The 27373-nt window shown below is 37.0% G+C and overlaps 1 protein-coding gene and 1 long non-coding RNA gene across 14 annotated transcripts in view; one reads left to right on the top strand and one right to left on the bottom strand.

The window, feature by feature from the left end:
- FRYL (FRY like transcription coactivator) overlaps positions 1-27373 on the bottom strand; it is a 179859-nt gene that overhangs the window by 139752 nt on the left and 12734 nt on the right. For 8 of the 13 annotated variants that reach the window (XM_013949477.2, XM_013949478.2, XM_067298068.1 and 5 more), the window contains exon 1: positions 1100-2807. In XM_013949477.2, coding sequence (XP_013804931.1) covers positions 1100-1451 — 352 coding nt within the window. In that variant the 5' untranslated portion in view covers positions 1452-2807. Of the gene's footprint in view, positions 1-1099; positions 2809-25757; positions 27025-27373 lie in introns of those variants that run through there. The other 5 variants (XM_067298073.1, XM_067298074.1, XM_067298077.1 and 2 more) reach the window with 3 other exon arrangements.
- LOC136992198 (uncharacterized) lies at positions 5915-19576 on the top strand. Its single transcript, XR_010884281.1, has 3 exons — positions 5915-5969; positions 15243-15312; positions 18534-19576. It is a non-coding gene; the product is annotated as an uncharacterized lncRNA (long non-coding RNA).

The raw sequence follows: 27373 nt of genomic DNA, 5'->3' as shown, positions 1-27373 counted from the left end.
TCCCTGCTTTCCCCAACTACCACTATCAAGCAATCTGACATATTTGAAAAAAAGACAAAAAAAGATTTTAAAAAACCCATACTCCCTTATTATATACTATAATCAGAAAGGCTAAACAAAAGTCTCACTGTGGAAATCCCTTTCCCTTCCCCTCATAAAATCAATTCCACAGGTAAGGCTACAAAGCCACCACCCAGTGAGGTGGATGCTGCCATTTCTCATCTTGCAGTTAGACACTTAAGGGTAAAAAATCCAGGTCACACGCTAATTGGTGAAAATGGCCATCACCTAGCAAAGAGGAAAAACTCTGCATTTGATAGCCATTAGGGGCCAAGCCCATAAAGTTTCAAGACCTTAATACTTTAGCCAAAGGCAAAAGAAAGTAAAACCAGATTTTCCGCTGCCAACCAGCTAAACTGTCAGAAAGGGGAACATTGAATCATTCCATCTGCTTTTAGTAACACAATATGCTGTAAGATTCGTATATTAACAGGTGGAAAAAAATAGCTTTAAGGCAAGCAAAACTGCCCACATTCTTAAGTCAAAAACTCTATATACAATGGTTGTATTTTCACTTCACTTCTTTACATGTTATGTTTGTAAAATTCTGCAAATCTTGCAAACACTGATCAAGTAAAGCATAAACATTCTTGAAGGGAAAAACCTCTTAAAAGGAACACCTTAGGAAACTGGGGATTTCAAAGGGAAAATAGGAAAAGAAAAGGTGACATAACATCTGAATTCTGCACTGCAGTCAGAGCTCTCTGCAGCACCCAGATTTGTATAGATAACTTAGTGCCTAATCATAGCTACATTATGATTTTAAGACTTATTTTGAAATAGAGATATTTATCTCAAAAAAAAATCACGCGGGCATGCACAAACATGGAGCACATGAGAAAACCTGCTTTAGAGAGTTGCTTTCAAATAGGTCATAACACACTCATCGACAAAATAGTTCTAAAACTAGAGAAACCATTATCACAGAAACTTTCTGAAAAAAAGCCTTTTATTATCAAAAGTCATCAGTTTATCAAAATAATCATGATCAAAAAAAAGCTTAGAGAGCAGGGGGGTTTTTTTAAACATCGATACATACTGTAATTAGGCTGTAAAACACATGTCTCCTCATCTTCATCTATTGTCTGTCCTAACGAAAGCAGGCTGACACGTCTCATCTTTAGTAGCCTTGGAAAGCTTTCACGGGCAGTACTTCCAACATCCAGAACTACATCACCAGAAATGGCAGTAGGGACAATCTTTTTAAGGAACTCCATTTTTATGTGCTTTCGGTATTCTTCTGTATTCTCAGCATTTATTAGCTGCAGCAGTTTAGGTGCGTGTTGCAGAGCCAGGCTCCCGCGTTCACTTCCTTGAGCGCCGAGGCGAACTACGCGTACTACTTCTCCTAGTGATGTCATATCAAACCCGGGTGGTGCCACCAGCAGCATGTCAGCTGCCAGCTGCTCCAAGGCAGATCTTAAAGACGTCTAACTGTACAGACTGATAAGAAAACCAAACTACAACAAGCTATTGTATTAACCAATACGTCTTAAACCTTTCGCTTATATAAAACACTACTTAGAACTACAAGGATTTGAAACACTAATAAAATGCAAAGTATATTTTCAAACTCATAGCTGACGGTTCAATAGCTCTTAATTTTCATGAAGTGCAGTGGGAGAGAAGTGTTCATCTGCATTTGAAAGATAACACTTATCATTTAAAAGTCTATGCACCAGCTTTATAAACAAAGTGTCTAACAGCACCAGAATTTAAACTATTTGCATTCTCATACAGTTCTAACTATATTAACATCTATCAAATATTAAGTTCTGTTTTACACAGGTTCCAATACTATATTTATCACTGAGAATCCAAAAATAACTTCCAGAAGAACCCCAAGTACTGAAAATAACCTGTCCCATTTTGTCCAAACTTTCATTTTATCCCTAGGGCTACTTATCCATACATAACTGAGTGCTTGGTTTAACTGAGTTTTTCTGTTTTTATTTGGGAGATGTTTAAATACTGTTCTATATTTAGCTTAGAGGAGCCATTACAAAAAGATGCCTTGCATTTGGAGCAGAATGCTCAGAAGGAAAAAAAAAGACTTTAGAAAGATTTTTGATGGCTATCCTTAGACATACTACTAAGCTGTTTTCTCATCTCATTTGTCACTTAAGATTATACCTATCACTCAGAGGAAATCCACAAATACTCAATCTGAATGTCTATTAGTGGTAGCCTGCACTCTTTTATGAATTATTTCCTGTGAAAACAGCTCCGTATCCAAGCCATTTTTCAGTGTGTTCAACGCAAAGTTATCCAACCTAAGTGTAAAGTATACTGCACTACCATACATTCCTTAAAAGACAGTATTTCATGTCAAATTCATCGCCCTAAGCTCTTCTTAAAAAACAAAACAATAAACACCACCACAGCAACACACACAAAACCCAGAAAACTCTAAAAACTCTGAAAAGTATATGAGTAGCCTGTTTCAGATCACAGAGATCCAGTATTTCAATGTTGACAAGGGACAGCTCAACTAGATTAAGCCAGCAGTCCTTTACCGACCAGCTATACTGACACACTTCGTGAGTATTAGATCTAATTAATAAGGCCACAACCTGACAAGTATGGCACAAATTCATTAAAGTTACCACCTAAGACAATTTTTCATTCTGTATATAGACTGAAAATGCGTGATACCTTCAGTATTAAACTCTCCATTAAAATCCCCAAATATTCAAGTTCATCTATATTTCCCTTGTAAACAAATATAAAATTCTAAGAGGCCTGACCTTATCATAAAGGACACACTGTTAGGACACAATTTCCTGTAGCGAAAGATTTGGGACATCTGGCAAAGTATTGTCTTTATAACAATTTCATTTACAATATATTTTTTTTATTAATAGAAAAAATTATACAAAATACGTTTCAGAGAAGTGTTTTATGTGTTTCCAGAACAAATAATAAGATACCGCAAAGGTAATTTGTGATCATGACTTTCTTTTACAGAAGTAGAGAAATATCAGGAGTCATTACAAACTCAAACATACATTTATTCATAACAGCAAGATTCAAGGCCAAAAATGAAAATCTATAGAAAATAATGCTACAGACATAATTTGCAGTTTCTAGAACTTCAGAACAAAAGAGAAATTCAGACACTTCTGTTAGACTGAGAATGCTCCCAAACACCCACCTTCCAAACTTCAAATTTGCAAAGAAAAGGGTATTTAGATATTTTGAACTGTGAGTATCTAACCTATATACCCTCTCCAAGTTTCCTCAGCTATGGTCCTAAACCGGACACCAAAGTGCACTAAACCACACTTTGGATGTTTTATAAAGTACCCGGACACAGGGCGGAGAAGAAAGATAAAGTGCAAGTGCCCATTGCATCATCTAAATCAAATGCTTATGGTGTGACTTTCTATACCACGTGGTGTTCATGATTTGGCTACGAATTCAAAAAAATTTGGGTTGAAATAGTTTTTCTCCAGAAAATGGAGTTTACAGAACAGCCTTCCAAGTAGTAGGATTTAAAAACAAAACACAAACAAGAAAAAAGGACCCCACCATACACACTATCTTGTTTCAAGATTAAACTTGATAAATTAATGAGATTATATAACATAGTTGTATCTAAACATTTATGGCTGTTTTTTCACTCAGATGGCTTTTGCATAACTTTTTAAGAAAAGAACATTGAAGGGTTGTCTGCAGAAGACAGTTGGGGCTATACATATATGGCTATGTATGGGTGGTGGTGAACTCTAGGACATCTATATCTATAGTTAATTACATTCCATTAAAACAGCATTTTATAAATAACGAAGATGAGAAAGCTTAAGCTTCTGGCTATGTCAGTTCACACACAATCCTCTCTCCTACTTGCACCTACTGTTTAAGAAAGAAGACAAGAGCACGATGTACAATTGTGGTTTTTATACATTCCAAGCAGCAGGCTTTACAAATAATTATAAACTTTTAGAGAAAACGTATAACAATTCTTCCAACTGTTCTAATCAAATTCGTCTTTGCAAGCAAACAAGATAGGCTAGAAAAAGCCTTACTTGATAGTTTTAACAGTTTCTTATTCTGGAACCTCTACATCTGAAGAAAGAATGAGAGACTCAAGTTTATATATAACAGTTATTTGCATTACAGTAAGTCCTTTGATGTCTTCCTGTATGTATTGCACTTCTGTTGTACTCAAAAGAGATTTTGGTTTTGCACTGATGTGTCTGCTGAGGTCTCTCAAGTACTGGGCTTGACCTCTAGCAGTTCTACTGCTAGTGGTAAAACATCAAGCAAATAACATCCAAGCTTAGCTTCCCTCACTAAAAGGAACCCACATCAACAGGACTTTGCATTAGAAGGGGACAAGAACAGATCACAAAACATATGGAAGCACCATCTCTTGAAGAACTAGTTACCGATTAGGAAACAATAAAATTCCTCAGAGCACTTGTCCATTTGTACTAGACCTTTCACAGCACACAGACAGCACAGCTATTGACAGTGGTGCATGGGATGTGGGGGGAAAGAGCAGCTACACAGGAGTCCTGCTGGAGCAGGTGGGCCCACTGATGCAGCAACACTAACCATGAGAAATGCTGAAGAAACAGGACACTAATCAACAAAAGATGTGTATAAGACAAGGCTACTTACAAGTATCTTCAGCTCACATATTTAGAGAATTTTCAGAATTGGCAATAAAGTAAGAACTACTAAAACTTTTTAGTTTATTTAAGACAAGTATAAAACAGACAACATCCTGGGAAGTAAAATTTCAGAAGAGATGGCCTATAGTCTACCATAAACATGCAAACAAGCCTGTTTTCTGTGTCCTTCTACAACTAAGCATGCATTATACATCTTTAGTTTATATCAAGGACAGCTGGCGGTGTTTTTGAAACTATCCCACCCAGCTGGACCAAACCCATCCCCGTCCTAGCTGCTGTCTCAGAGGACACAAGACTTCCTTTATATCAAACATTTAAACTGCCAAGAAAGGTTCTTGTTTTTTCCAGAGGCAAGGAAGTGGAAGTGCTGTCCTTTGGCCTCAGCAAGGCAAGTCCTCAGTTGCAGAATGAAATCACATATAAAGTACCAAATCTACAAGTAAATCAGTGATACTTTAATACATTAGCTGAAGAGCATATAAGTTTCAGGGAGCAGCACTATCTTTTTGTGTATGGTAAGAGTAGCAGTGGGAAATTTATATAATTAATATATGTATATGTGTGCATATATAAAAATACATATAAAAAAAAATACCTTGAAGGGAATGAGATCAGAACTCACAATTAGCCACACCAGCAGGACACAGTGATAGCTCATGCTTCAAAATAGGAAAATACAGAATTGCTTCAAAACAAAAAACAAAACAAAAAAAAAAAAAACCCTTTCCTTTATTTGAAAGGTCTACAAAGTCTGTCCTCGATCACCTTCCCCTCATAGCTCAGGAGGGGGAGTCGAACGAACAGGCGACTCCCCACGCGCGACGGCGAGTGCCGCCGCGGCGGGCGCGCAGCTCCCGGCCCCGGCTCCGGCCCCCGGCTCCCTGCCCCCGGCTCGGGCCCCGGCCCCCGGCTCCGCCTCCCTGCCCCCGGCTCGGGCCCCCGGCCCCCGGCTCCCTGCCCCCGGCTCGGGCCCCCGGCCCCCGGCCCCGCCTCCCTGCCCCCGGCTCCCGGCGAGCAGCGCCCCCAGGCGAGCAGCGCCCCCAGGCGAGCAGCGCCCCCAGGCGAGCAGCGCCCCCAGGCGAGCAGCGCCCCCAGGCGAGCAGCGCCCCCAGGCGAGCAGCGCCCCCAGGCGAGCAGCGGCCGCCAGCGAGCCCGCGCGCAGGGCCTGGCGGCTGCCCTCGCCCGCCCCCGGGCAGGGGCGCGTCCTCCTGCCTGCGGCCCCTCGCAGGCGCTTTCCGTACAGCTGCCCCGGGAACCGCGCTGAGCCAGGTGAGCTGCAAAGGCTGACTTGGGAAAGGAACTGGTTTTAACCTGGGCGCACGTGCCGCTTCAGGTCCCTGCATGAACAGCCCTGCCACAGCGGCGCAGGAAACAGCGCGTGTCTGAGGGCGAGGAGAAAGCAGGACTGCCTCTTTCAGCAGCAGTCCTGGCTTAACGAGAGCCTCACGTTCAGACAGAAACCAAACAGCCCAAGGTAGTTACGCTGCCGTGATGGTAAAAGCGTTTTCCAAAACTCTTAGCCATAACTATGCTGGCCAAATGGTTGAGTAGTAGAACCAAAACTGCAGAGGAGATATCTAGAGACACTCCTGTGCCAACAAGTTGCAGGCATATACTGCAAATAGTGCGCCATTAAAATACGCCCTCCCCTTCAGAGACACTGCTGTGGTGGCACTAGCAGTGCCAGCACAGCTCTTTGGCACTCAGAACCCTGCTGGCTTACTTTTGCCCAGCTCCTCAGCAACTTAACTACATTGGCAGGACAAAACAAAAACAAAACAAAAAACATGCAAGTAAAGCAAAACAATCCCCTCTGTTAGGACACTAATGCTGCAGATTGTGCCAAAACAGCTTTACCAGCAAAGACGCCGCAGTACAGAAAAGGTATACATTCTGCCTCTTGAAAAAGTAACGCATCCAGTTTATGCAAAGCAAGTGTAATGTATCCAACGGTCTCTAGCTCCATTTGTAGGTCTCCAGGGAGTGTTAATATCCCTCATCTGGCTGGAGGGTTTTAACCATGGACTCTTGATCCCATATCGGATCATAGCACTAGTAATGATCTTTATTTGCCCCATACTATTTTCTCTAGCTTGTTAACTAAACCTGACATCACTTCTTCAAGTGGAAGTAAATCTGTTGAGGAAGTAGCACAACTATTATAGCACCCAACTATTCACCAAAAAAAGAGTACTGGAAGTTTTTCCTTCTGGTACCTCAGAAAAGAAGCCTAATTTGTTAGAATTTGTCTTATCTCAGTGAAAACAATCTGACCTTCCCCAAAAATGTGAAGATCAAAGATACATAACTGCAAACAGAATAAAACAGTTAAGTTACAAATTGAACTTGAATTTCAGCCTTAAATTATAAATCAATATACCTCCATTAAATTCATGGGAGGTACCAGATACTGGACACCTATTCTATGTTCGTTAATAAATTAGCAAGACATTAATTCACTTTGTCATAATTTAGCACAAAAGACAAGAGGAGACAAAATCTATTTCTTTCTCTTTATATGCTGCAGTTTTGTGGGGGGGGGTGTTTGTTTGTTTTAATTACAAGCCTTTTTGCTTTAAAACTATGCCTTAAAATAGTCACCTAGTTTCTGTATTTAAAGAAAATAAATACTATTTCTAAATGGACAAGATAAACTGTTTTTCTCCCTCTGTGTACATTTTTCTAGGTTAGTTGTATTTTTGGAGTCATCAACCATTTGACAGTTCAGGCTATCCCCTTGTAATAATATTTAAAGGAATTAACTTTGCAAGTCAGAAACAATTTTCAAAAACATTTGAAATTATAATAGGCTATCTTTCATACAATTCAGAATTACATTTTGCAGTTAATTTCAAAACAATTGAGCACTAATGGTTTCTCTGGTCCAGCTCAACTAATGTAACTTTACAGCAAATATACTATGAAAGGACAGGAATATGCAGGGACAAACAATGTACAATTTCTGCAGTAAACCTTCTCTATATCATTTTAAATTTGTTTGCAGCTATTATTTTACATGAAAAATACTCTAAACGTAAGCCATTTTATTTTTCTATAGCTTTTTTTTTTTTAATGTAAATGGACAGTTTCAGCTGTCCCTATGCTTTTCAAAGAGTGCCTAGCTTTCAGTTTTCTGAGAAATTAAAGATAAGTAACAAACAACTGTCAGCTTTTGGTAAAGTCTCAATTTCAGCAGCACTTTTTCAGTGACTTAAGTTGTATTTGCTCTATATGGGGGGGTTGGGTTTTGGAAGCAAGTTGTGGGGCTTTTTCTTGGGAAGGGGTTTTTTTGTTGTTTGGGTTTAAAAAGTTTGGGTTTAGTTATCTAACATGAGTAGAAGTGAATACACCCAGAAGTGAAAAAAAAAAAATCTGTAAAAAACAAGTCAATTAGAAGCTGAACATAAAACATAACTGTATGATAATCTACTGAATACAATGTATCCTGTTTAATAAAAAAGCCCCCAAATTTTTAATGTTTATATATTAGGCTATAATTGTTCTTATCTTGAAATTGCATGCAATAATACAATGCTTTCCTGAATTCATTAGACATTCCTGAGAAGCTTAAGGTTTTTGTCTCTTCTGCAACTTCTACAATCCTTATTCAGCATAACGTTGTAGGCTTCCTGTCACTAACCTCCTCCTTGTTTTGAGTACTGACATATCACAGGATCTCCCAAACCTATGTATTTCTTCCCCTGCCAGAGTTTCTTCAAATAAGAACTTGACTTTAAAAGCAAATCCCAGCACAGTACACACACTGAATCGTACCCAGTGAGATGCAAGTAGAAACACCACACTACTTCAGCCAGAAAGAGATGTCATTAAACCATTACACAGTAGAAGTGGCTAGATCTTTCCCTCTATAAAACACTGAAAGGGAAGCTATGTTCTTTTATGCTATCAATCAAAATTAATGACAACAAGCATAACGTTGATATTTCTATGCAAAGGCAATAAGAAAAAGAACATTTAAAAACAAAGGTTCTGCAGAGCAACCACTCAGAACAAAAATGGCAACACTGCTATAAAATTGGATCTCTGAGGAAATAAGAGCTGAAAACCATTACCAAAATATCTTTAAATGCTTAACAGAAATACACAAGGGACAGGGTTACCAGCCTTTAATGTAGGTTTATCTACAGAAAAGCCAGAACAGAGACATTAAGCAATAAGCCAGAGATTGAGCACATATATATATTATTATACATCTCCAAATTGACATTAAAGCATAATTAGGTATAAGGGTATAAATTAAAATGGTGCAACATACATTTCTTACACAAATATTCCTATAAACATACTTTCACTGCCATCATAACTGTTTTTCTGTTAGAATTTTTCTAACACTGCATGAAATAAATATCTATGTTCCCTCATGTTCAAAGAGCAGACTTTCCAAATTATGCCTGAAATATAAAAATCTAATGGCTAGGGAAAGAATCTATTATTCAAAATAATCTTAATTCCAGTCCCTAAAGTGCATACTGCACTAGTGCATTTACCTTGCTGCCCTTAGAAAGCTGACCTAATCTTAGTTTACTTTTAAAATTTTATACAAGGCAGGCATGTTTAAAACCTTACTGGCCTCTGGAAGTTATCATTATCCTTTCTTCATTGTGACTCTTCTTCATAGCTTCCTTTAATTAGGGCAGGCTTACTCAGTTCAGAGTTAGGCTGTACAGGAAAAGCTCAGTTTCCAATACCAGTGGAAGTCCTCTAGACATCTAGATAAAATACAGGTTCTCTCTTGATTTACATAGTATTCATACACTTTTTCTAATTTACTTTAGCTCTTCCCTTGAAGATGGAAAATGGACAGAATATTTTAAACAAGGTCACAAAAAGTACATTTACACTGCAAAACAGAGTAAAAATTAACAGCTGAACCTAGCAAAAAAAAAATGAGTTGGTAAATTCACAAGTCTATTAGCACGGAATTACTGGCTCACTCTCTACTAGTTTAGGTACACGTTCACCATGCTGTTACAGAGACCATAGAAACAGAACTCAAACATGAAGTTAAAAAAAATATATATATATATTTACATCACAGAATGGTTGAGTTTGGAAGGGACCTCTGGAGATCGTCTAAGTCTAACCCCCCTGCTCAAGCAGGGTCACCTATAGCACGTTGCACAGGATCGCATCCAGGCGGGTTTTGAGTATCTCCAGAGAAGGAGACTCCACAACCTCTCTGGGCAACCTGTGCCAGTGGTCTGAAATTTATATCCTTCCATTTACTCCCTGTAATCTAGTATTTTTCTTTCTTTATGCTTTAAGTTTAATTTTGTTAAGAGATCTTGCATGAAAGAGTAATACAAGAGACACAAGTGGTTCTAGATTCTTTCACAGCTTGTTTCACATTTTGATAGTGCCTGTTTCCCAGATTTATCTCCTTTTCTATTTAACATTACAACAGAGAAGGCAGATGCACTCAACTTAGAAATCAGAAACGCACGGATACGCAGAAAATCTACCCAAACTAGCCAGTACTTCACAGACCAGAGTGTTAGCAATTGCACAAATCTGCAAATTTTCTTGATCTGTTCCCCAAATCTGTAACATTAGATTTAAGCTGTTATGCCCTCTTCTTTCTGTCCCCATCCTCCCTCTTGGCAATTCTGGCAGCCATGATACAGTATTTGTTAACGCTATCTTTTGAAAATTGGTGCCATGTTGAGAACTTGCATATTGATTAGGTCATTAAATTGGTAAAAACAGGTTAACACACTTCAGCCAGTAATTTGCAGATGAATGCAATGGAGAGGATATTTTTTATACTTCTGATGATGGAAAGCAGTTTAGAGAATGAACATTTTTGCTTCAGTTGTACACTTAAGAGTGAGAGGAAATCACAGTCTCAATAGGGAGAGTCTTAGAAGAGGTCTTGTTCAAAGAATGCAAGAGGGAAACTACTATCTGTAATTAAAGGCTACCCCCACTCATTGCTTAGAAAAACACAAATATTAGTCTAATGAAGAGCTTTTGTTCATTAAGTTGAACATAAAGCAAAGCATTCAATATCCTTATCGGTTAAGGAATAGTCTCTTCTCTGGAGTGTGAGAGCAAGTGTGCTCCTTTACTGACCAATAGCATACCTGAGTCCACAGTAATAAGGAAAGCTCAACAGTTTCACTTTTTTTGTCCTCCCTCCCCCTACTGGTTCTTAAATGCCTTTAAATTCAAATTTTCAAAATAAAAGTATATACCTATGATATATATAATATATATAGTTCAACTTACTAGAAAACTGTTATGCAGTCAGTAGCATTGCGTAGCATTCGTAAGTACGCCCACTGCAAATTACATTTTTAGAGACTTACAAATTTACAAAATTACAAGTTTACAGAAGTAAACTACAAAAGTAAAAAAAAGTGCATTTTTGAGGCAATAAGTAAGCTTGGAGAAGGATACCGCTTCCTATATAAGAAGCCTATGTACAGAATATAGCAGAGCAGAATCTCCTTGTACAGACACTAAAGATAATTTTCATAACTCTTCATGATATGTTGTACATGATCTCTGTTCTCATAAAAAAGATATTATACAATACTTTTAGGACTATATCCACCTCTCCAAAGTAAGCTGCTGATCATACTCTCAGATCAGAAATAAGTAGTTTACAATCCATCAATCAAAATGCTACAGATGAGGCTACATACAGCCAAAAATAACAACAGAAGTGAGATAGAAGGACAGATACTTGTTTTAAGATTATCACACTAAATTCTTAGCAGCTGAATGGAGATGAGGGCACTAATTCCCAGAGGAATTAATCACCCACCCTACCCCCCAAAAAAGCACACACTATCCTTTCTTTTGCTATGGACAGATGAGATTGGTGACCACGTTTACTGTAAGAGGCAGCAGGAGATTGTGTGTCAGGATAAGCACGCATGCAATAGTCTTCCCAAAGGCACACAAATACACCAGTGTCATTTCGAACAAGACACCGATTTGGGGGGAAAGGTGTTTAAAGCTCATAAAAAAGTTGAAAAGGCTAGAAACTACATTGATATTCAGGACACAAATACTTGAACGCTTTATAAAATTTAAAAGAGCTTATATTCAGTCACTACAATCACATGTCTAATGATCTATATTGTTTTTCAGTTGTGCTAAACAATCAGAGTAAGTACTAGCAGCAAAAGGACATCTAATTACAGATGAAAAAAATAAAAAAACCACTGTGCTGAAAGGGTTTCAAGAGGCAATCCAGTCTATCATTCCACGCCTGCAAGGCCAGGTCACTCACATATATAGGTTTCACAGATTTTCACCAGTAGCATTGAAGACTTCACAGTCTTTCCAGGTAATCTATTTTATGCTTCTTTACTGTTAACACTTCCCTAACATCTTATTTTTTTCTTTTTTTTTTAACTGTAATTTCAGCTTATTTGCTATTTCCCTATGGAGCACAGAAGTTGATAGCCAGTGATGTCTTTCTTTATTTCGGCAGTCTCCTGCTTATTTGAAAACTGGCCTTATGTCCCTCTCGTCTTCTCTCTTTTAGACTAACAACTTTTTAAATCTTTTCTTATCGCTCATCTTTTCTAGACCTCTAGTAATTCTCACTGCTCTCCTCTGGACTCTATTCAAAATAAATTCCTCACACAAAAGACTTGTGTTTCAGTTCAGCTTAAAGAAGCATCTGGATTAAGACCTGTTCTTTACAGAAACTACATTACTTTTTAACCCAAAATTTAGCTTATTATCTCCAAACAACAAAGCCTACATTAATTGCATATTAATACAGTTCTGGCTTTCAACCAGAATCCCACCATTCTAAGTAATTAAATACATGAGGAATGCCCCCCAAAAAAGAGCTTGCTTGTATTAAGTCTTCAGTTTCTATAAATTTGTATTGTTCAATATTGATTTTGCTTTTTAGATACCCAGTATAAAACTTTCTACTACATTTCCACTACATTTGACACTGTTAAAATTGTCATCATTTTTACTATCGCCCATTATAAGCCATTAATTCTTTCCAACCTTGTCTTCAAATTTAGAGAGCTGGAAGATATGTTATGTTGATGATTGTAATTACAGATTACAGTATGCCATCTGTTAAGAGAAGCTTTATAAATGGTATTGAGCTGCAGTAACATTTCCAATCAAGTTTTCACCTGCAAAAATCTGTATCTTTGTGCTGATAAAGCAATCTTCTCCATGTGTAGAGATTTATCAACATTGTGCTGATAATATGTTTTTAAGCAAGTACTGCAGTTATGCTCAGGATGCTAGATATACTGAAAGCACTCTGCAAGTTTGCCATTCAAATCTTTCAGACGCATTTGTTCTAATGCTGACTATTCATGATAGAAAAACAAATAGGATAAGAAATACAAAGGCATTTTTTCAGAGAAGTTTAAATACAATGTGTTTGGCCATTGAAAATACTCTGATATGATGTAAGCATAGCGAAGAGTCAAGGTTAATAAAGAATCTATAAATTGATATCAAAATGCAGCCTCCAACTGTTCCAAATTACTTCCACAAGTAGTAGGGTACTCAACATTTTAATACAAAGATCTTCAAAACAAAAATTATCTACCTGACAGCATTCCCTTCCATTGCAGCTTTAATGAACAATATATAATAAAGCGTGACTACCATGTATTACTTCATTGTATAAAATTGTAAATAGATTAGTAATCAGAGATGCAAAAGTAATAAGTTGGTATTTACATTGGTCTTTTCAAGAAAGGATTACATTGACATTCAACTCTTATTTAAGAATTTTTTTAAACTTATCTGTTTTATCTCTGAGAATGAATTGATTAATGGTTAAATTAACTTTCTATTTGCCTATAAGAAAATAGTATAATAAGGTAATATGATACATAACACAGTTCTCTACAGTAAACATATTCCTTTATTTCACTAAAGCTATTTTTAAAAAGGCAAACAAGCAAGCAAGCTAGTCTCTCCATCTCAGACATAGGAGCTATGCTTAGGAAGTTCATCTACTGGAGGAGTCCAAATGACAACTTTTTCCAAGCAAATCAACTGTATAAAATATGATCTGTGAATCATCTACTTTAGGAGCAAAAAAAAAGGAAGCTACTCATTGTTGTCTGGCTAAAAAGCAAGTCTCTGAAACAAAAATCCGTAAAAGGAAAATGGAATCATAATGAAAGGAAAAAACATTAGATTAAAACCAAGCAAATACATTGAAAACAAAAAAATTTAATTAGAGAAATAGTTGGGAAAAGAGGAATCATATGTGACATGCCAGATCAGAAAATAAGAGGGTATGTTTCACTGCAATATAAAGTCCTTAGGAGCCACATTTTTTTTTTAAATACAATTTTTTTGTAATTAATGTAAGAGGAACCAACAGCAAATGTACTTGTATCGCAAGATTTACTTTAGCTGAAGAGCAATGTACTTTTAAACCTAATATATAATATCGTATAATATGCAGCCCTCCTATATAAAGTTTCATAGTAGGATCTCTTGCTAATAACACAACTACCATACCAGAAAAATACATACAACTGGAGATCAAGATCCACATGTTAATATTCAAATTACATTCACAGAGAATTCTAGAACTTCATTTTCTCAAGTTAACTCTCTGTTCAGCAATAAGTATACCTAAATCAAGTCTGTGTATATAAATTATTTCTCAAAGATGTGTTACCTGTAGGACTTCAAAAGGTTACTCCTAGACATATGATATACATAGCTAAAACTAAAGTCCCTGTTTTCCTAACAAAATGTTATCCAAAATACATTAGTTTTTCAATATGGTTGCCCACAGATATTTTGGGACAATAACTTCTAAGCTTTTCCCTTTTCCTCTCCTCTATCTGAAAGATGGAAATAACCACCTATAAAGTGTTACAAGATTTTTCCAGTGGAAATATATAACAAGCTTAGATTTCAAAATAGTAGTAGTTTCCTCTTCAAATCCTAAACGAAAACTTCCTTCAGTGTAAAGCAACAGCACTTGCAATTGTTCTCTAATTCTTATATACTCTATATAACTCATATATTCTCTAAAGATAAAAGTCTTTACCCCCTCTTTTCACTTGATAACCTGAAGATAACTAGAAAGAATAAACACTGCTGCCAGGACTATGCAACTTGGTTTAAATAGAAGACAGCCCAATTTCAGGTGTTCCCCTACCTGCAATGAATGTAGTTGCAACAGGTGTGCTGGGCTGAAGTCTCTGACATTTTATGGCTTAAAGAAAGACTGGCATGTGTATTAAAGGAATACAAGTGCATTACTGCTCAGATCAAGATGCCTTCCTTACCTATTATGGACATGTCATGATTATATGAAATTCAAGGCAGTGGAAAAGTAAACACATAAGGAATCTACTCATCAAATAATAGGTCATCTGAGTACAATTTACTATAGTACCAGCTATCAATTTATGGCAAGTATTTAATATATGCTATAACCCCAAAAGAAAGTAAAGGTTTTTCTGTACTGCAAACACAGAATGCTAATGGTAATTCTTTTTCCACTTAAAGGCCTGTATCTTTTTTAACTAACATCTGATTGTCTCCTATCTTAAGGAAAAAGCAAAACAAAAAACCCAAATCAGACCACCAGATGCAGCAGAGGACACTCCCAGCAGAGCTCCATGTGAGTTTATGGGATCACCGTATTTTGAATTGAGTACATAAACATTTGTAAGCTGTAATTTATGTTTAAGAGAAAACAGATATCCTTTGAATCGTATATATGTTTAGATACCATGAACTAAAGTAATTTAAGGAACTGTATTCATTTCTAAAAAAACAAAAAAAAGCAGGGCATTTGTGCTGTTTTCTGAAGTGGAAGGAGAATAAATGTAATACAGATTCATTTGGTTAGGTTTGGTTTTAGGTTTTGAGCACAGGGGAGGAAATACTGACTTGAAGTATATGTTGGGTAAAACCTCATTTACTTTGCCTATATGGAAACCTACTAGAGAACTGAGATGAAAGAGAGGTTCTGCTATAATGTAGGCACTAAATTACGGTCTAAAATTGTTTCTAAGAGGCAGGGGGGAAAAAAAAAGGCTTAACAAAAATCTGTCAATATTGGATTGCTAGCAAATAAGCAAATACAGTTGCTAAAAGCACTGCTAGAATATCCTCAGTACACTAAAGCCACTAAGTAAACAAATACGTGGGAAAAAAGAAGGAAACTAAAACAATAAATTGTTGAGCCACCCAAGTAAAAGTTTCCACTTTTACCATATATGGTATATTTATGTGCACAGCCATGCAGGTTTGTTTGCTAAAATCAGGTGTATTATCAAAATAAAGTTTACAAATTTGTAGAAAGATAAAAAATAGGTCCATGCAAAAGTTTAAAAAAAAAAAAAGTAAAGAAACAATACACAGCACACCAACTGTGTGGCCTCAGAGGCTGGGTGAACAGACCTTACTTAAAGGCAGCCATTGAGGCAAAGGTATTGCTTCTTCACCTAGGCTCCACTGCTCAGACAGTCTGGCAATGACCAGGGGCAACAGAAAGGCTCAGAAGCACCTTGAAATATTAGCTCTTTCCACATACCACAAATCAAAACACAGCTTAAGAACAGATGGACATATCATGGATGACAACTTGAAAAAAAAAGATAATAATAATAATGATGATGGTGTACATTTAACTAAAGCACATCCTCAGATTCAGCAGAGGTTTTCTCATTTCTAAGACCCCCCCCCCAAAAAAAAAAACAAAAAACCCTAGCTCATATCATGAAAGAATTTGGGAAAATTATCTTTTTCTGGATTTGAAAGATAATTCGTCTATTACACCTATCTGAAGGTGAGAACAAGCCTGTTTCTACAGGAAGCATAAAAAAAAAACAGTCTGAAGAGCAGAAAGAGGCAAACAGGCAGACATTTGATTTGAAGGATGTATCAGCTGAGCATGATCACCAGGGCAGGCTACAATTCCTTTATTTAAAGGAAAATCAACGTTCCAGTCATCTGATTAGAATAGAAAGAATAAAGAAAAACAGCTTCTTTTGCTTACCTGTGGCTTTCTAAATAGAATAACAGTAAAAGACTTTTTTATTGTCATAGTGAAAGTTAGGAGGGCTCTTAAAACAAATTTGAATTATTTCCTTCTTAAGGAAGATACTGCTAAACAAATTTACTGCCTTCTGTTTCTTAATAGCTCATTTTCAAAAACATCCATTCTTCTCAAGTTAATCTGCTGCAAACAAAATTTTCAAAAGATGGTTCAACATATACACTTTTTTTTTTTTTTTTTTTAACATGCACAGGTCAGCTTGTAATATAGTGATTGTTTTAAGTCAGATGACTATCTACAAATGGATACAGAAGTCAAGTCTGTCCTTTTGTCCACTAGGATTTATCTTACATCAATTCACACAGAAGAGCTGGACAAAGGTGGTTAAAGTTATGAATATTAGCTAAGTAAACCATAAACAGAAAGGGGCCCTTTTCTCTCACAGAGTTGCTACTCCTTCCTTGACTCTGCTGTACATTTTAGCCTGAATCCCTGTGCCCTTTTTAGCATGCCTCAAATCAAAGGATCATGTGAGCAGATGCTATGTCCCAGTTTGTTACTGTATTGCCTGCATCAGAAGCACAGTTATGGCACTTCGTAAAAGGTGCCATTTCCAAGCCAGAAATATTAACTAGAAAAAGTTGAGGAGGGTAGCAGAGGTGAGAACTTCATCAAGGCCCACCGTGCACTGTAAGTGTAAAGTGCCTCTGGGCAAAGAAAGGCAAGATATTTTAAACCCTGCTGTGCAGAAGCACAACGGAGAAGAAGAAATGTTTCCACAGGAAAGCTATACAACTGAGTAGGAAATGTCACAAGTAGCTGCAGCACTTGTGCTTTTCCCAAACCTGTGACAGGGTCTATCATTGTCTCCCCATCTTTGGAGTAAAGTACTTGTTTTGTATAAAGGCATAGCATATGTATGTCTTGGCTACTAGCCAAGGCATAGGCATTTTCCAGTGCCCTAGAGACTTCTGTTTTGTTTCCTTTATCCAGATGCATATTATCAAAGATTTTAACTATAACACAAAGTTCTTCTTCCTTAAATCTTATAAACTAAGCAGTTAGCCTGCTTCCTGATAAAGAAGTTACTGTTTCTTTTGAATTAAGCATCTCTCCAAGATAATTCTTTTGAAGTAAACTGTTGCTGGCTTCATGAGAAGAACAGCAGCATCTCCATAACCAATAACAAAATCATCATTTGACTAAAATTTGTGTTAAAAATACGATTTTAAGATGCATATGATATGTAGCATGAATTTCAGAGCTGCAAGGAGTACAAAGTTAGAAGACAGCTTCTTTCTCCACTATCTTCTCACTGATGCAGTCTTTCAAGCAGACTTGTCTCTAAAAAAAAAATCCACAATTGTTCAAGTACTTTTGAAAGCCAGATGTATTTCATTTTAGGTATTAACAAACACTGCTGATAGTGTTCTATACTATTAATTTAATATACAAGTGGATTGCATTAAAACAAATATATGGTCATAAAGAAATCTTTATTAAACTTCAAAATTATCATTCACGATAAAGATGCATAGCTCCAGGACATAAAATACGTTCCAAAAGAAAAAGATTTACAAAAAATTGGAAAAAGGGGAATGACTTTTGGTTATTGCTACAGAAGGACTCTAACCTAGTCTTCTCAGCAGCACAAAAAAACAAAACAAAACAAAACAAAAAAACCCGCACAAACCACAGAATCCTGCTGAAGTGCAATGCTGTGAGACAGTTTTGACAGTTTTTCTTTCCAGTCTCACAGACACACAGCTTTCCCACTCTGAAGACTAAGCAGCTCTTCTGTGTCCCTATTAGCATTTTCATCTTCTGTTTTCTTGCAGGTGCAAATCGGATGTTCCACATTATTTGAACAACATGAGGCATCAAGTGTTAGGCATTCTGAGAGTCATTTGTTATTGAAAGTAAGCTGTTCTACAAGGCTCTTCAGCAGAAAAAAAAACATATCTGTAGCATGGCAGCAGAGTAAGAACTAACAAACAAATGCAGGAGGAAAAAAACCCCACAAAAAAGCAAAAGTGGGTGAAGACCACTAAACTACATCAGATACAAAATACATCTTAGTATGAACTTCATAATATAAAATTGAATTTAAATGTTTCAATTTGTTTCCCCAATATGCATCTTACAATTTATATAGACACAATTAATTAAATTGTTGAGAAGGGCATTAGAAACCAAGTCCTGTTCTAAATTTTTCTTCATCTTGATGGTCTTGTATTTTCTTAGTTATATCGGAAGGAAAAAAAAAAGTCTAGCCAAACTTAAGTGTAACATCTGCAAAAACACTTGTAATACAGAAACAGGTGCATCAATTGTTCTGAATAATACTTAGCTATGGCATTTACACACAGGAACAGGCTTTTTGTCCTAACTGATGTCCTGGACAATTTTAGAGGAATGAGAGGAAGTTCACTTTCAGCCCTTCTATTGTCATTTCACCAGCAAATCAGTTCAGGGATAAACAGAGTATCATGAAACTGCAGCAGCCTATTTTAAGTAATCGCTTTTCAGATTAGAGAGGGTATTTATTTAAAGTAAGGGTTATTTACATCCAGATCTTATATTCATGATCTTTAGAACCAAGGTACTGATATACAGAACATAGAAAAGAACAGAATAATTCTCATACTTAAAAAAAAAAAACAAACCACAAAGTATATATTTTTTCTATTAAGTCACTACCGATTTCCTCTTATCCCAAGACATAGTCACGTAATCGCTACGATCACATACACTGAAAACCCTTGGGTCTCAAGATACCTTTTGCCAGTTCGGAATCTAGCTTCTTTCCAATCATTTAACTGTTCTGCAACTCCAGAGGTGTATTCCAGAACATCTTTGCATGAACTCTGGTTGATTTTAATATAAGCTGTCCTGCTCAGATTTTTAATAAAATCTAGTTCTGAAAAAATTCTCAGAGCTAAGTGACCAGTCTGTTCAGATATTACATACTGTTTTGCTCACCAGTTCAGTCAAACGCATAGTTTCAGACCCACACATATAAAGAATTAACATTCCAAAACAGCTCAGTCATTTTGTAGTACCGCAATGAATACTAACACAAATAAAAATAGTTCTTCTACAGAGTAAGCTATCAAATAATAATAATAATAATAATAATAAAAAAAAAAACTTATTAGCTTAGAAGGCAAGAATATTTCACCAGACTTTCCCCTTTAATTTCTAACAGTGTCATAGTACACAAGAAACAAGCAAATTTACATTACTCAGCTTGGTTTAGACAATGTGCATCTACATGGAACAGATGTATGTAATATAGATGCCTTAATGCCAGAGAAAGGTCTGGGAACTTCTGCTTCACTACTACTTGCAGACCAGCGTGTGGTGTTCACTCAGCCAGGAAGGTAAGTGCCCAAGAAAGAGGTCTGGTAAAACATTCTTAATGATCACAGTTGCTGAGAGATGACAGCCAGCATGTTAAAAGGAAATTTTTTTTTGTGCATAGATGCCAGTTTAATTTAGATTAAACCAAATACAACTAAACTGTATACTACTGGGGTAAGTTAGATACTACTGGTGTGTAACACAGATTGGAGCATGCATTTAGAATCATACACATATCCAAATATGTATGTACATACACATACACACACACACACTCTAAAAAGGCAGTGTACAGGAGATGGAAGCAGGGGCAGACTACAAAGGAAGTATTTAGAAACATTACCCGGGCATGTAGGGATGATGTTCAGAAAACCGAAGTACAATTAGAGTTGACATTTGCAAGGAACAAAAAGGGCAACAGGAGCATTTCTACTCCTACATTAGCAGTAAAAGGGAAATAAGGAAATGTGGGCCCATTGCTGAATGAGGCTGGTGATTCAGTGACAGCAGACAGGGACAAGGCTGAGATACTTGCTCTCTTTGCCTCAGGCCTCTGTGCTTAGACACAGGGTTCAGTGAGTGGAAGAACTACCAGAAGTGGATGTAGATTGAGTCAGGGACTGCCTGTGACAACTTGACCCATAGATATTGCTGGGACCAGATGGGTTGCATCTCAGGGTGCTGAAGGAGCTGACTGATGACATTGCAAGGCCACTCTCCATCATCTTTGAAAGGTCATAGAGACTGAGGGAGGTCCCCAGTGACTGGAAAAATGCAAGTGTTGTATCCATCTTCAAGGAAAAGGCCCAAATGACAATTCAGTAAACTATAAGCTGGTCAGCCTCACTTTGGTCCCCAGGAAAAAATCGAGTGTGTCCTCTTGAAACACCTTTCCAAGCATATGAAGGAGAAGGTGATTGGGAACAGTCAGCATGGATTTAATCAAGGGTGATAAAAAAGTGACAGGATTTGATTGCTTTCTGTGGGAAAAAAAAAAGACTGGATTTGTAGAAGATAGGAACACAGTGGATGTTATTTACCTCATGTTTAGAGGGGCTTTCAAAACTGTCTCCCACAATATTCTTGTATGCAAATTAGGACATTACAGTCTGGATAAGCAGACCACTGGATGGATTAAAAAAATGGTTGGATGGTTATGCTCACAGGGTAGTGTTTAATGGCTGATGTGTCCTGCTCTACCTAGAGGCTGGTAACAAATGGAGTAGGCTGGTGTATGTACTGGGACCTGCCCGGTACAACATATTTATCAGTGATCTGGAATAGGCAACTAAGTGCATTCTTGTCAGGTTTTCAGATGACACCAAACTGGGGGGGATGAGTCAGTATGCTCAAAGACTTGACTGCCAGAGAGACCTAGACAGGTTGGAGGAATGGCCCGATAGGAACCTCATGAAATTCAACAAGGCCAAACACAAAGTCCTGCACTCGGGAAGGAAGAACCCCTTGCAACAATAAAGGCCTGGGAGCAGCTCTTTTGAAAGAGACATGAAGGACTGGGTAGACAGAAAGCTGAATGTGAGCTAGCAGTGTTGCCCTGGCAGCAAACAAGGCCAATGACATCCTGGAGTGCATTAACAGGAGCACAGCCACTGGATCAAAGAAAATTATCAAAGGACTTATTAGACCACACCTAAAATATTGCATCCAGTTTTGGAATCCCCAAATACAACAAAGATTGATCAGTGGAGTGAGTTGACCGGAGGGCTACAAAGATGGTGAGGGGCTGGAGTACTTGCCCTATGAGGAGAGGCTTGAGGGAACTGGGCTTTTTCAGCCTAGAGAAGAGACAACTTCAGGGGATCAAATTGCAGCCCCCTAGTACCTATGGGGAGGTTATCAAGAAGACAGAGGTAGGCTCTTCAGTGGCACATGGTGGAAGAACAAGAGACAACAGCCATAAATTGAAACAAGAAAGGTTCCAACTGAATGTAAGGGAGGAACCCCTTCCCCCCACCCCCACCATGAGGGCAGTCAAGTACTGGAGCAGGTTGCCTAGAGAGACTGTGCAGGCTCCACCCTTGCAGGTTTTCAAGACCTGACTGGATAAAGTTCTGAACAACTCAGTCTGATCTCACAGCTGGCCCTGCTTGAGCTGGGGATTGGACTAGAAACCTCCTGAGGTCCCTTCCAACCTGAATTTTCCTATGATTCTATACCTATAATAGTCCCAATTCCCATTCATACAGATACACTCATAATGCAAAAAAACATTAATGGTAAGTACATAGTATGTTCAGCACACCAGTTAACACTGATTAGTTCGATATTCACTAGCTACCCCAGTTCAGCCATGGCTGAATAGAAATCACAACACAATTGACACATCCAGAATAAAAGGAGAGTTAAAGAATGTTTCAAGCAAAGTCTTTATTATTAAAATTCAAACAAATTTTGGTCTTTACCAGAAGACCAAAAAAATATATTCTTCAGTTCCGGATTAGTACATTTGAACTAGCGCAACATAAAATTTTTTTTAAAGGTTTTTTTTATTTTTTCCCCCATGCACACCACCTGACTATACAGCACAACTAACTGAACTGCAAGCTTAACAGTTCTACAGAAACCATGTATCAAAATGAGGAATAAGACTTATTTTATTTATTTTTTTTATTCCAATGCATTTTGGGTCTATTTTTTAAAAATAAAAAAGCTGGGACCATATCTGTGCCCTGAATGTTTTCCTATGCTCTTCAGCAGGACAGAAACATACTTTAATGGTTTTGGTTCCTCCGTTTTTAAGGTCAAAAACAATTTAAGCATCTGAGAAAGAGGAAAACTTGAGTTAATAGTACCAAATGGAAAATATTAAACATCGGACAGCATAGTTAAGTGTAGCTTAGTTTTTTGTGCAGGTATACCTTATACTTCCAAAAGTCTTGTGATACCTAGTAGTACTAACCTTCGTAAGGTTAAGTGCTGGCAAACAGTAATCTGAGCACTGCTCTATTCATCTAAGCATTTGATGGGGCTGCAAAGCTATACCAATCAATACCTCATGAGACCTGAGGATGGAGTCCCAAGTTACAGCCCTGGCTGCAGCTGAAGCATGCTGCTAAGACTGGTCGTGCCCTATGAAATGCAGTCTCACCCCCACAGAAGACGTGCCTTTTTAAAACATTTAATACTTTGATACATATCATAAATTCTGTCCATTCTACAATCCAGAAGACAACTGCAGCTCAAGTAGACATATCTAAGCTAACTTTTGTACCATTATGTGCAAACAAAGTAAGACTCACTCCAACCATACTTACCTGGATTAACTACCACAGTCCCAACCTGAAACCTCACAGCATCATGGCCAGACAGAAGTCAACATCCATCTAGTTTAAAACTAATCTACCTGTACCTGCTGCAGATGCTGGACTAAAACATATGTTTTCCAAATGTTTTTTTTCTATTTAGGTAGTAAGCCAAAACTCTTCACATCTAACATAACTTCTTTAAAATGTAGTAACTTGCTAATACAGTATAAAGAATATCAGTAGATAAACATGAATCTGTTTAGTCAAATCACAGAAAACAGAATAAAGAACTGTTTACTTAAAAATACAGTCTAAAGATCTTGCTACTCAACTCTATTAACAAGTGATACAGTTAAAATGAATAGGTATAGGGGGGTGGGATGAGGGGAATTGCCTGCTCATATACAAACACCCTACTCAAACATCAACTTAATAAGTTGCAGATGTACTACTTTGTAATTCCTGAACTGAATGGCCCCAACAGCTAAAGCGATATTGAATATCCTTTCAGTTTTAGCAGCAGACAGTAATTTTAATTAGTGAAGTTACTCTTTTTACATCAAGATGATTTTTTCCCCTAGAAGATATCCTTTAGATAAATCTAAATATGAGGGCATTCAGGGAAGTCATATAGATTGTGTTATATATGAAACTGGTCTCAAAGATGATGATGTAAGTAATAATATTTGTACTTAATTAATTCAATAATAGCATGAGCAAAATAAAATAAGCTTCTCTCTTTAATGAAAGTGGTAAACATAACATGGCAGGTAAATAAAACTCACCAACCCCTCCTCTCTGCTGATTTCTCACTTCCAAGGGCTTACATGGATTGAGGGTACACATCTACACCAGAACGATGTTTTTTCTAAGTACTTATGAGTTCCTCCATCCTTGAATTAAGGAAAAATTCACACCCTTCTGATGTTAATTTCTAAAGAGTCAGAGTACTACAACCTGAGATTTGTCTTGCTGAAAGACTGGAGATCTGTACTTAAAAAAAGAACCAACTGTTGTTCTAAGACACAGCACCTGAGTTCATATTTGCTTAAGAAAAGTAACTTGTATTAAAGGAATTTCCATAAGTTCCACATAATGTCTTTTTCTTATATTATCCTTATAAACCTTTAGATAAGACAAATGAATAATTTCTCCAGTATAGATCAAAATTAATCTAAGAGTTTTCCAAACCAAGATAAATACCACCAGAGAACAAGTTATAGTAAAAATGATAATGTCCTCAGGTCTCCATCCCATCATTTTTTAAAAGCTTTACTTAAAAGACTGATCTGGAATTCCTACTCCAACGGTAAGAAGTGTACTTATGCCCTCCTTAAAGATAAAGATGCTCAAGACAGGCTTCCGTTAATCTCTGTAGCAACAAATTTGTTATCTTTTGAGAGGAAGAATTATGGTAGAAAATTCTAACAGAAGAAAGTGAAGTAAGTGGGCATGTTATTATCTGACTAGAAACAAAAGCGAGTGACAGAGGCAAGCAACAGGGGTTTGATACACTGGAGATCATCCAGTGGCAATATATTCAAGATTTTATTTTATACTTCTCCTGTAAATAATATATAGAACAGTACAATAAAGGAAATGAGAGCTAAGAAACACTAGAAACTATTTAATGGCCTGAATATGCAAGTCCATAGAGCAAGTACTGTAGAAGCAGCTGCACTTCAAGGATTTTTTTCCCGTTATGCCAATATGCTTTCTGTTCTCAAAAGACAAAAGAAAATATAGTCTAACAGTTTTACTACTTGACTACAGGCAGAAACAGTACACTGCATTATTTTAAAAGAAGAGTTTAGATATTGAATTAGTTAGATCTATCCACTTCAAATCAGAAGTACTTTATCCATAACAATTGCCCTGTGCTTGACATCAACACAGATTAATTTGATTCAGACAGAATCCTTATGTGAAAAGCAGTAGGAGAAAAGGAATCTGTATAAGGAGCTGTGTTGCCTTTGCTAATTAGCTGCAGTACCTGGCTTCATCCACAAGAGGACAGAGCACAGACACCTGCCCGCCCATTGTAAGGAAATACTCTATTAGCAAGAAGTCTGATTTCCATTGAGCACACAAGTTCATGGAAGAGAAATCCTTTGATAATTACTAAACATACAGGAATGACATCTGGCTTAGGAAGGCCCCAAGTCACAGATGACTAGAAGTTAGGAGACTGCTTTCCCCATTCTCATGCTCTTTCTTAAACATTCACTTTTGGCCACTATCAGATACTATACTGAGACATAAGAATATCTAATTTAAACACAGTACAGACTCACTTCCATTCAGATAATGGATATGTGAAGTAGTAGTCCAAAATTGCATGCGTATTAACACTACAGTACAGATAAAAAAGACCTAAGCAAAAATAGTTACTTGAATGAAGATATTTTTTATTTTATTCTGAAAAATTCTTACCACTTAGAAGCCATTGTTAACCACTGTGAGCTGTTAGCATACTGCACTTACGATGAGTCCATCAAGACATTTTCCACACAAAGTCCAACTTGTGCTTTGAGATGGGAGAGTAGACAAAGATGTAAACAGCTATGATTCAGCTGGTATGTAGCCAAATACTGGAAAAAGATCTCCAAACACAGTACTGGCAAATGAAGTCTAAAAGGCTGAAAGGAAAAGGAGAAAAACATAGTCAAATATTAGACATTTACTCACTGGAAAGTCAACATTTTCTATTTTTAAAACTCTAAATCTTTTAATTGAGAAGACAAACAATAAAAATTTAGATTATAAGTCTTCAGAATTGTTATTTTACTCAGAGATTAGTAATTCAAGTTCTCTTCAAGAAAAGGAGATTAAATTTGACAATGAAGTAGAAACTAGCTTCTCACATGCATATTTTGTGTACTTTATGTACGTTCATCCTGTATGTACAGAGTTTTAGCTATATTTAAGTTAGGAACATACTTTGTTAATCACAAATACAATCTCTCCCAAAAGCAAATCACTCTGAATCAAATTCTTCATATTAGTCCTTTTGCTTCGCTTTCGATTTTTGTCAAAAACAACACTTAATTACATGGTTGGCACTAGGATGTGGTCACAAAAAGAAACAAACAGTACTGCAACTGTGCCTCCTTAACAAAGCCTCAAGCTGCAGCTTCAGAGCTTCTGGAGATTCCTTTACAACAACAGAAGTTTGTATGCAAGCTGCATACTTGTTGCAACTTGCCTAAGCTGTGAAGTTTCTTTTTGTTCTCCTATACGAAACTACAGCAAAAGCACTTTAGTATTTTTTTATTGTGCCCTGGAGGCAGATCAAGCATTTTTAACTGCTTTTAACAATTCAAGTCTCAACATGAGGCAGCAATCCACACCACTTGATCATTTAGTCTGTATGAAAATGTATACTTTAAAAATCATAGCCTGAAAAATTGCAGACACAAACAGACCTGTACACACAGCATGACTACCAGTGCTGTGATGTAACAAGAATGTACTAGTTTTCTTCAGGGGTGTGTTAACCATTCAATTCTTTTACACAGTTTGTTCTACTTCTTAGTGTTTCCAAAAATACAGAAAAGACCCATATAATAAGCACAGTCTAAAGCTATAAAGCTTTATCTTGAAGAGTTTAAATTGTAAGAGAAAATTTAAAAATGGGGGACTTAGAGAAGAAGGAAAAGTAGATGAGTTTTTGTAACATTGGAAGCAAACTGACCCTTTTTCCAAGGAATTACAATGTATGTTACCAATACAGATAACATAAAAAATAAAGTAAGCCAAAAATTTAAGAGGTAGCTAGTTATAAAGGAAAACATTTAAAGACTGATAAAATTATAATTCTGAATTTTACATGCTAAATTGCAAATATAATGAAAATGTCAACTGCTTTCTGTACTTTGTGCAGTCTGCAGTACTGTGCATCAAATCAGCATCACTTTTTCCTCCTCAGACAAATTAGGGCAAGATACTGTAACATGTTTTCTATGCAGCACAAATGTATGGCCTTTCATCCTGACTAAACCGCACTGTTCTTTAAAAAAGAAAAAACAGAACAAAACAAAAAAACCTTA

The sequence above is a fragment of the Apteryx mantelli genome, chromosome 5, assembly GCF_036417845.1.
Source record: "Apteryx mantelli isolate bAptMan1 chromosome 5, bAptMan1.hap1, whole genome shotgun sequence".
NCBI classification, from domain to species: domain Eukaryota; kingdom Metazoa; phylum Chordata; class Aves; order Apterygiformes; family Apterygidae; genus Apteryx; species Apteryx mantelli.
The sequence above is the reverse complement of the archived record's forward strand: the minus strand, read 5'-3'. Positions and strand labels throughout refer to the sequence as shown.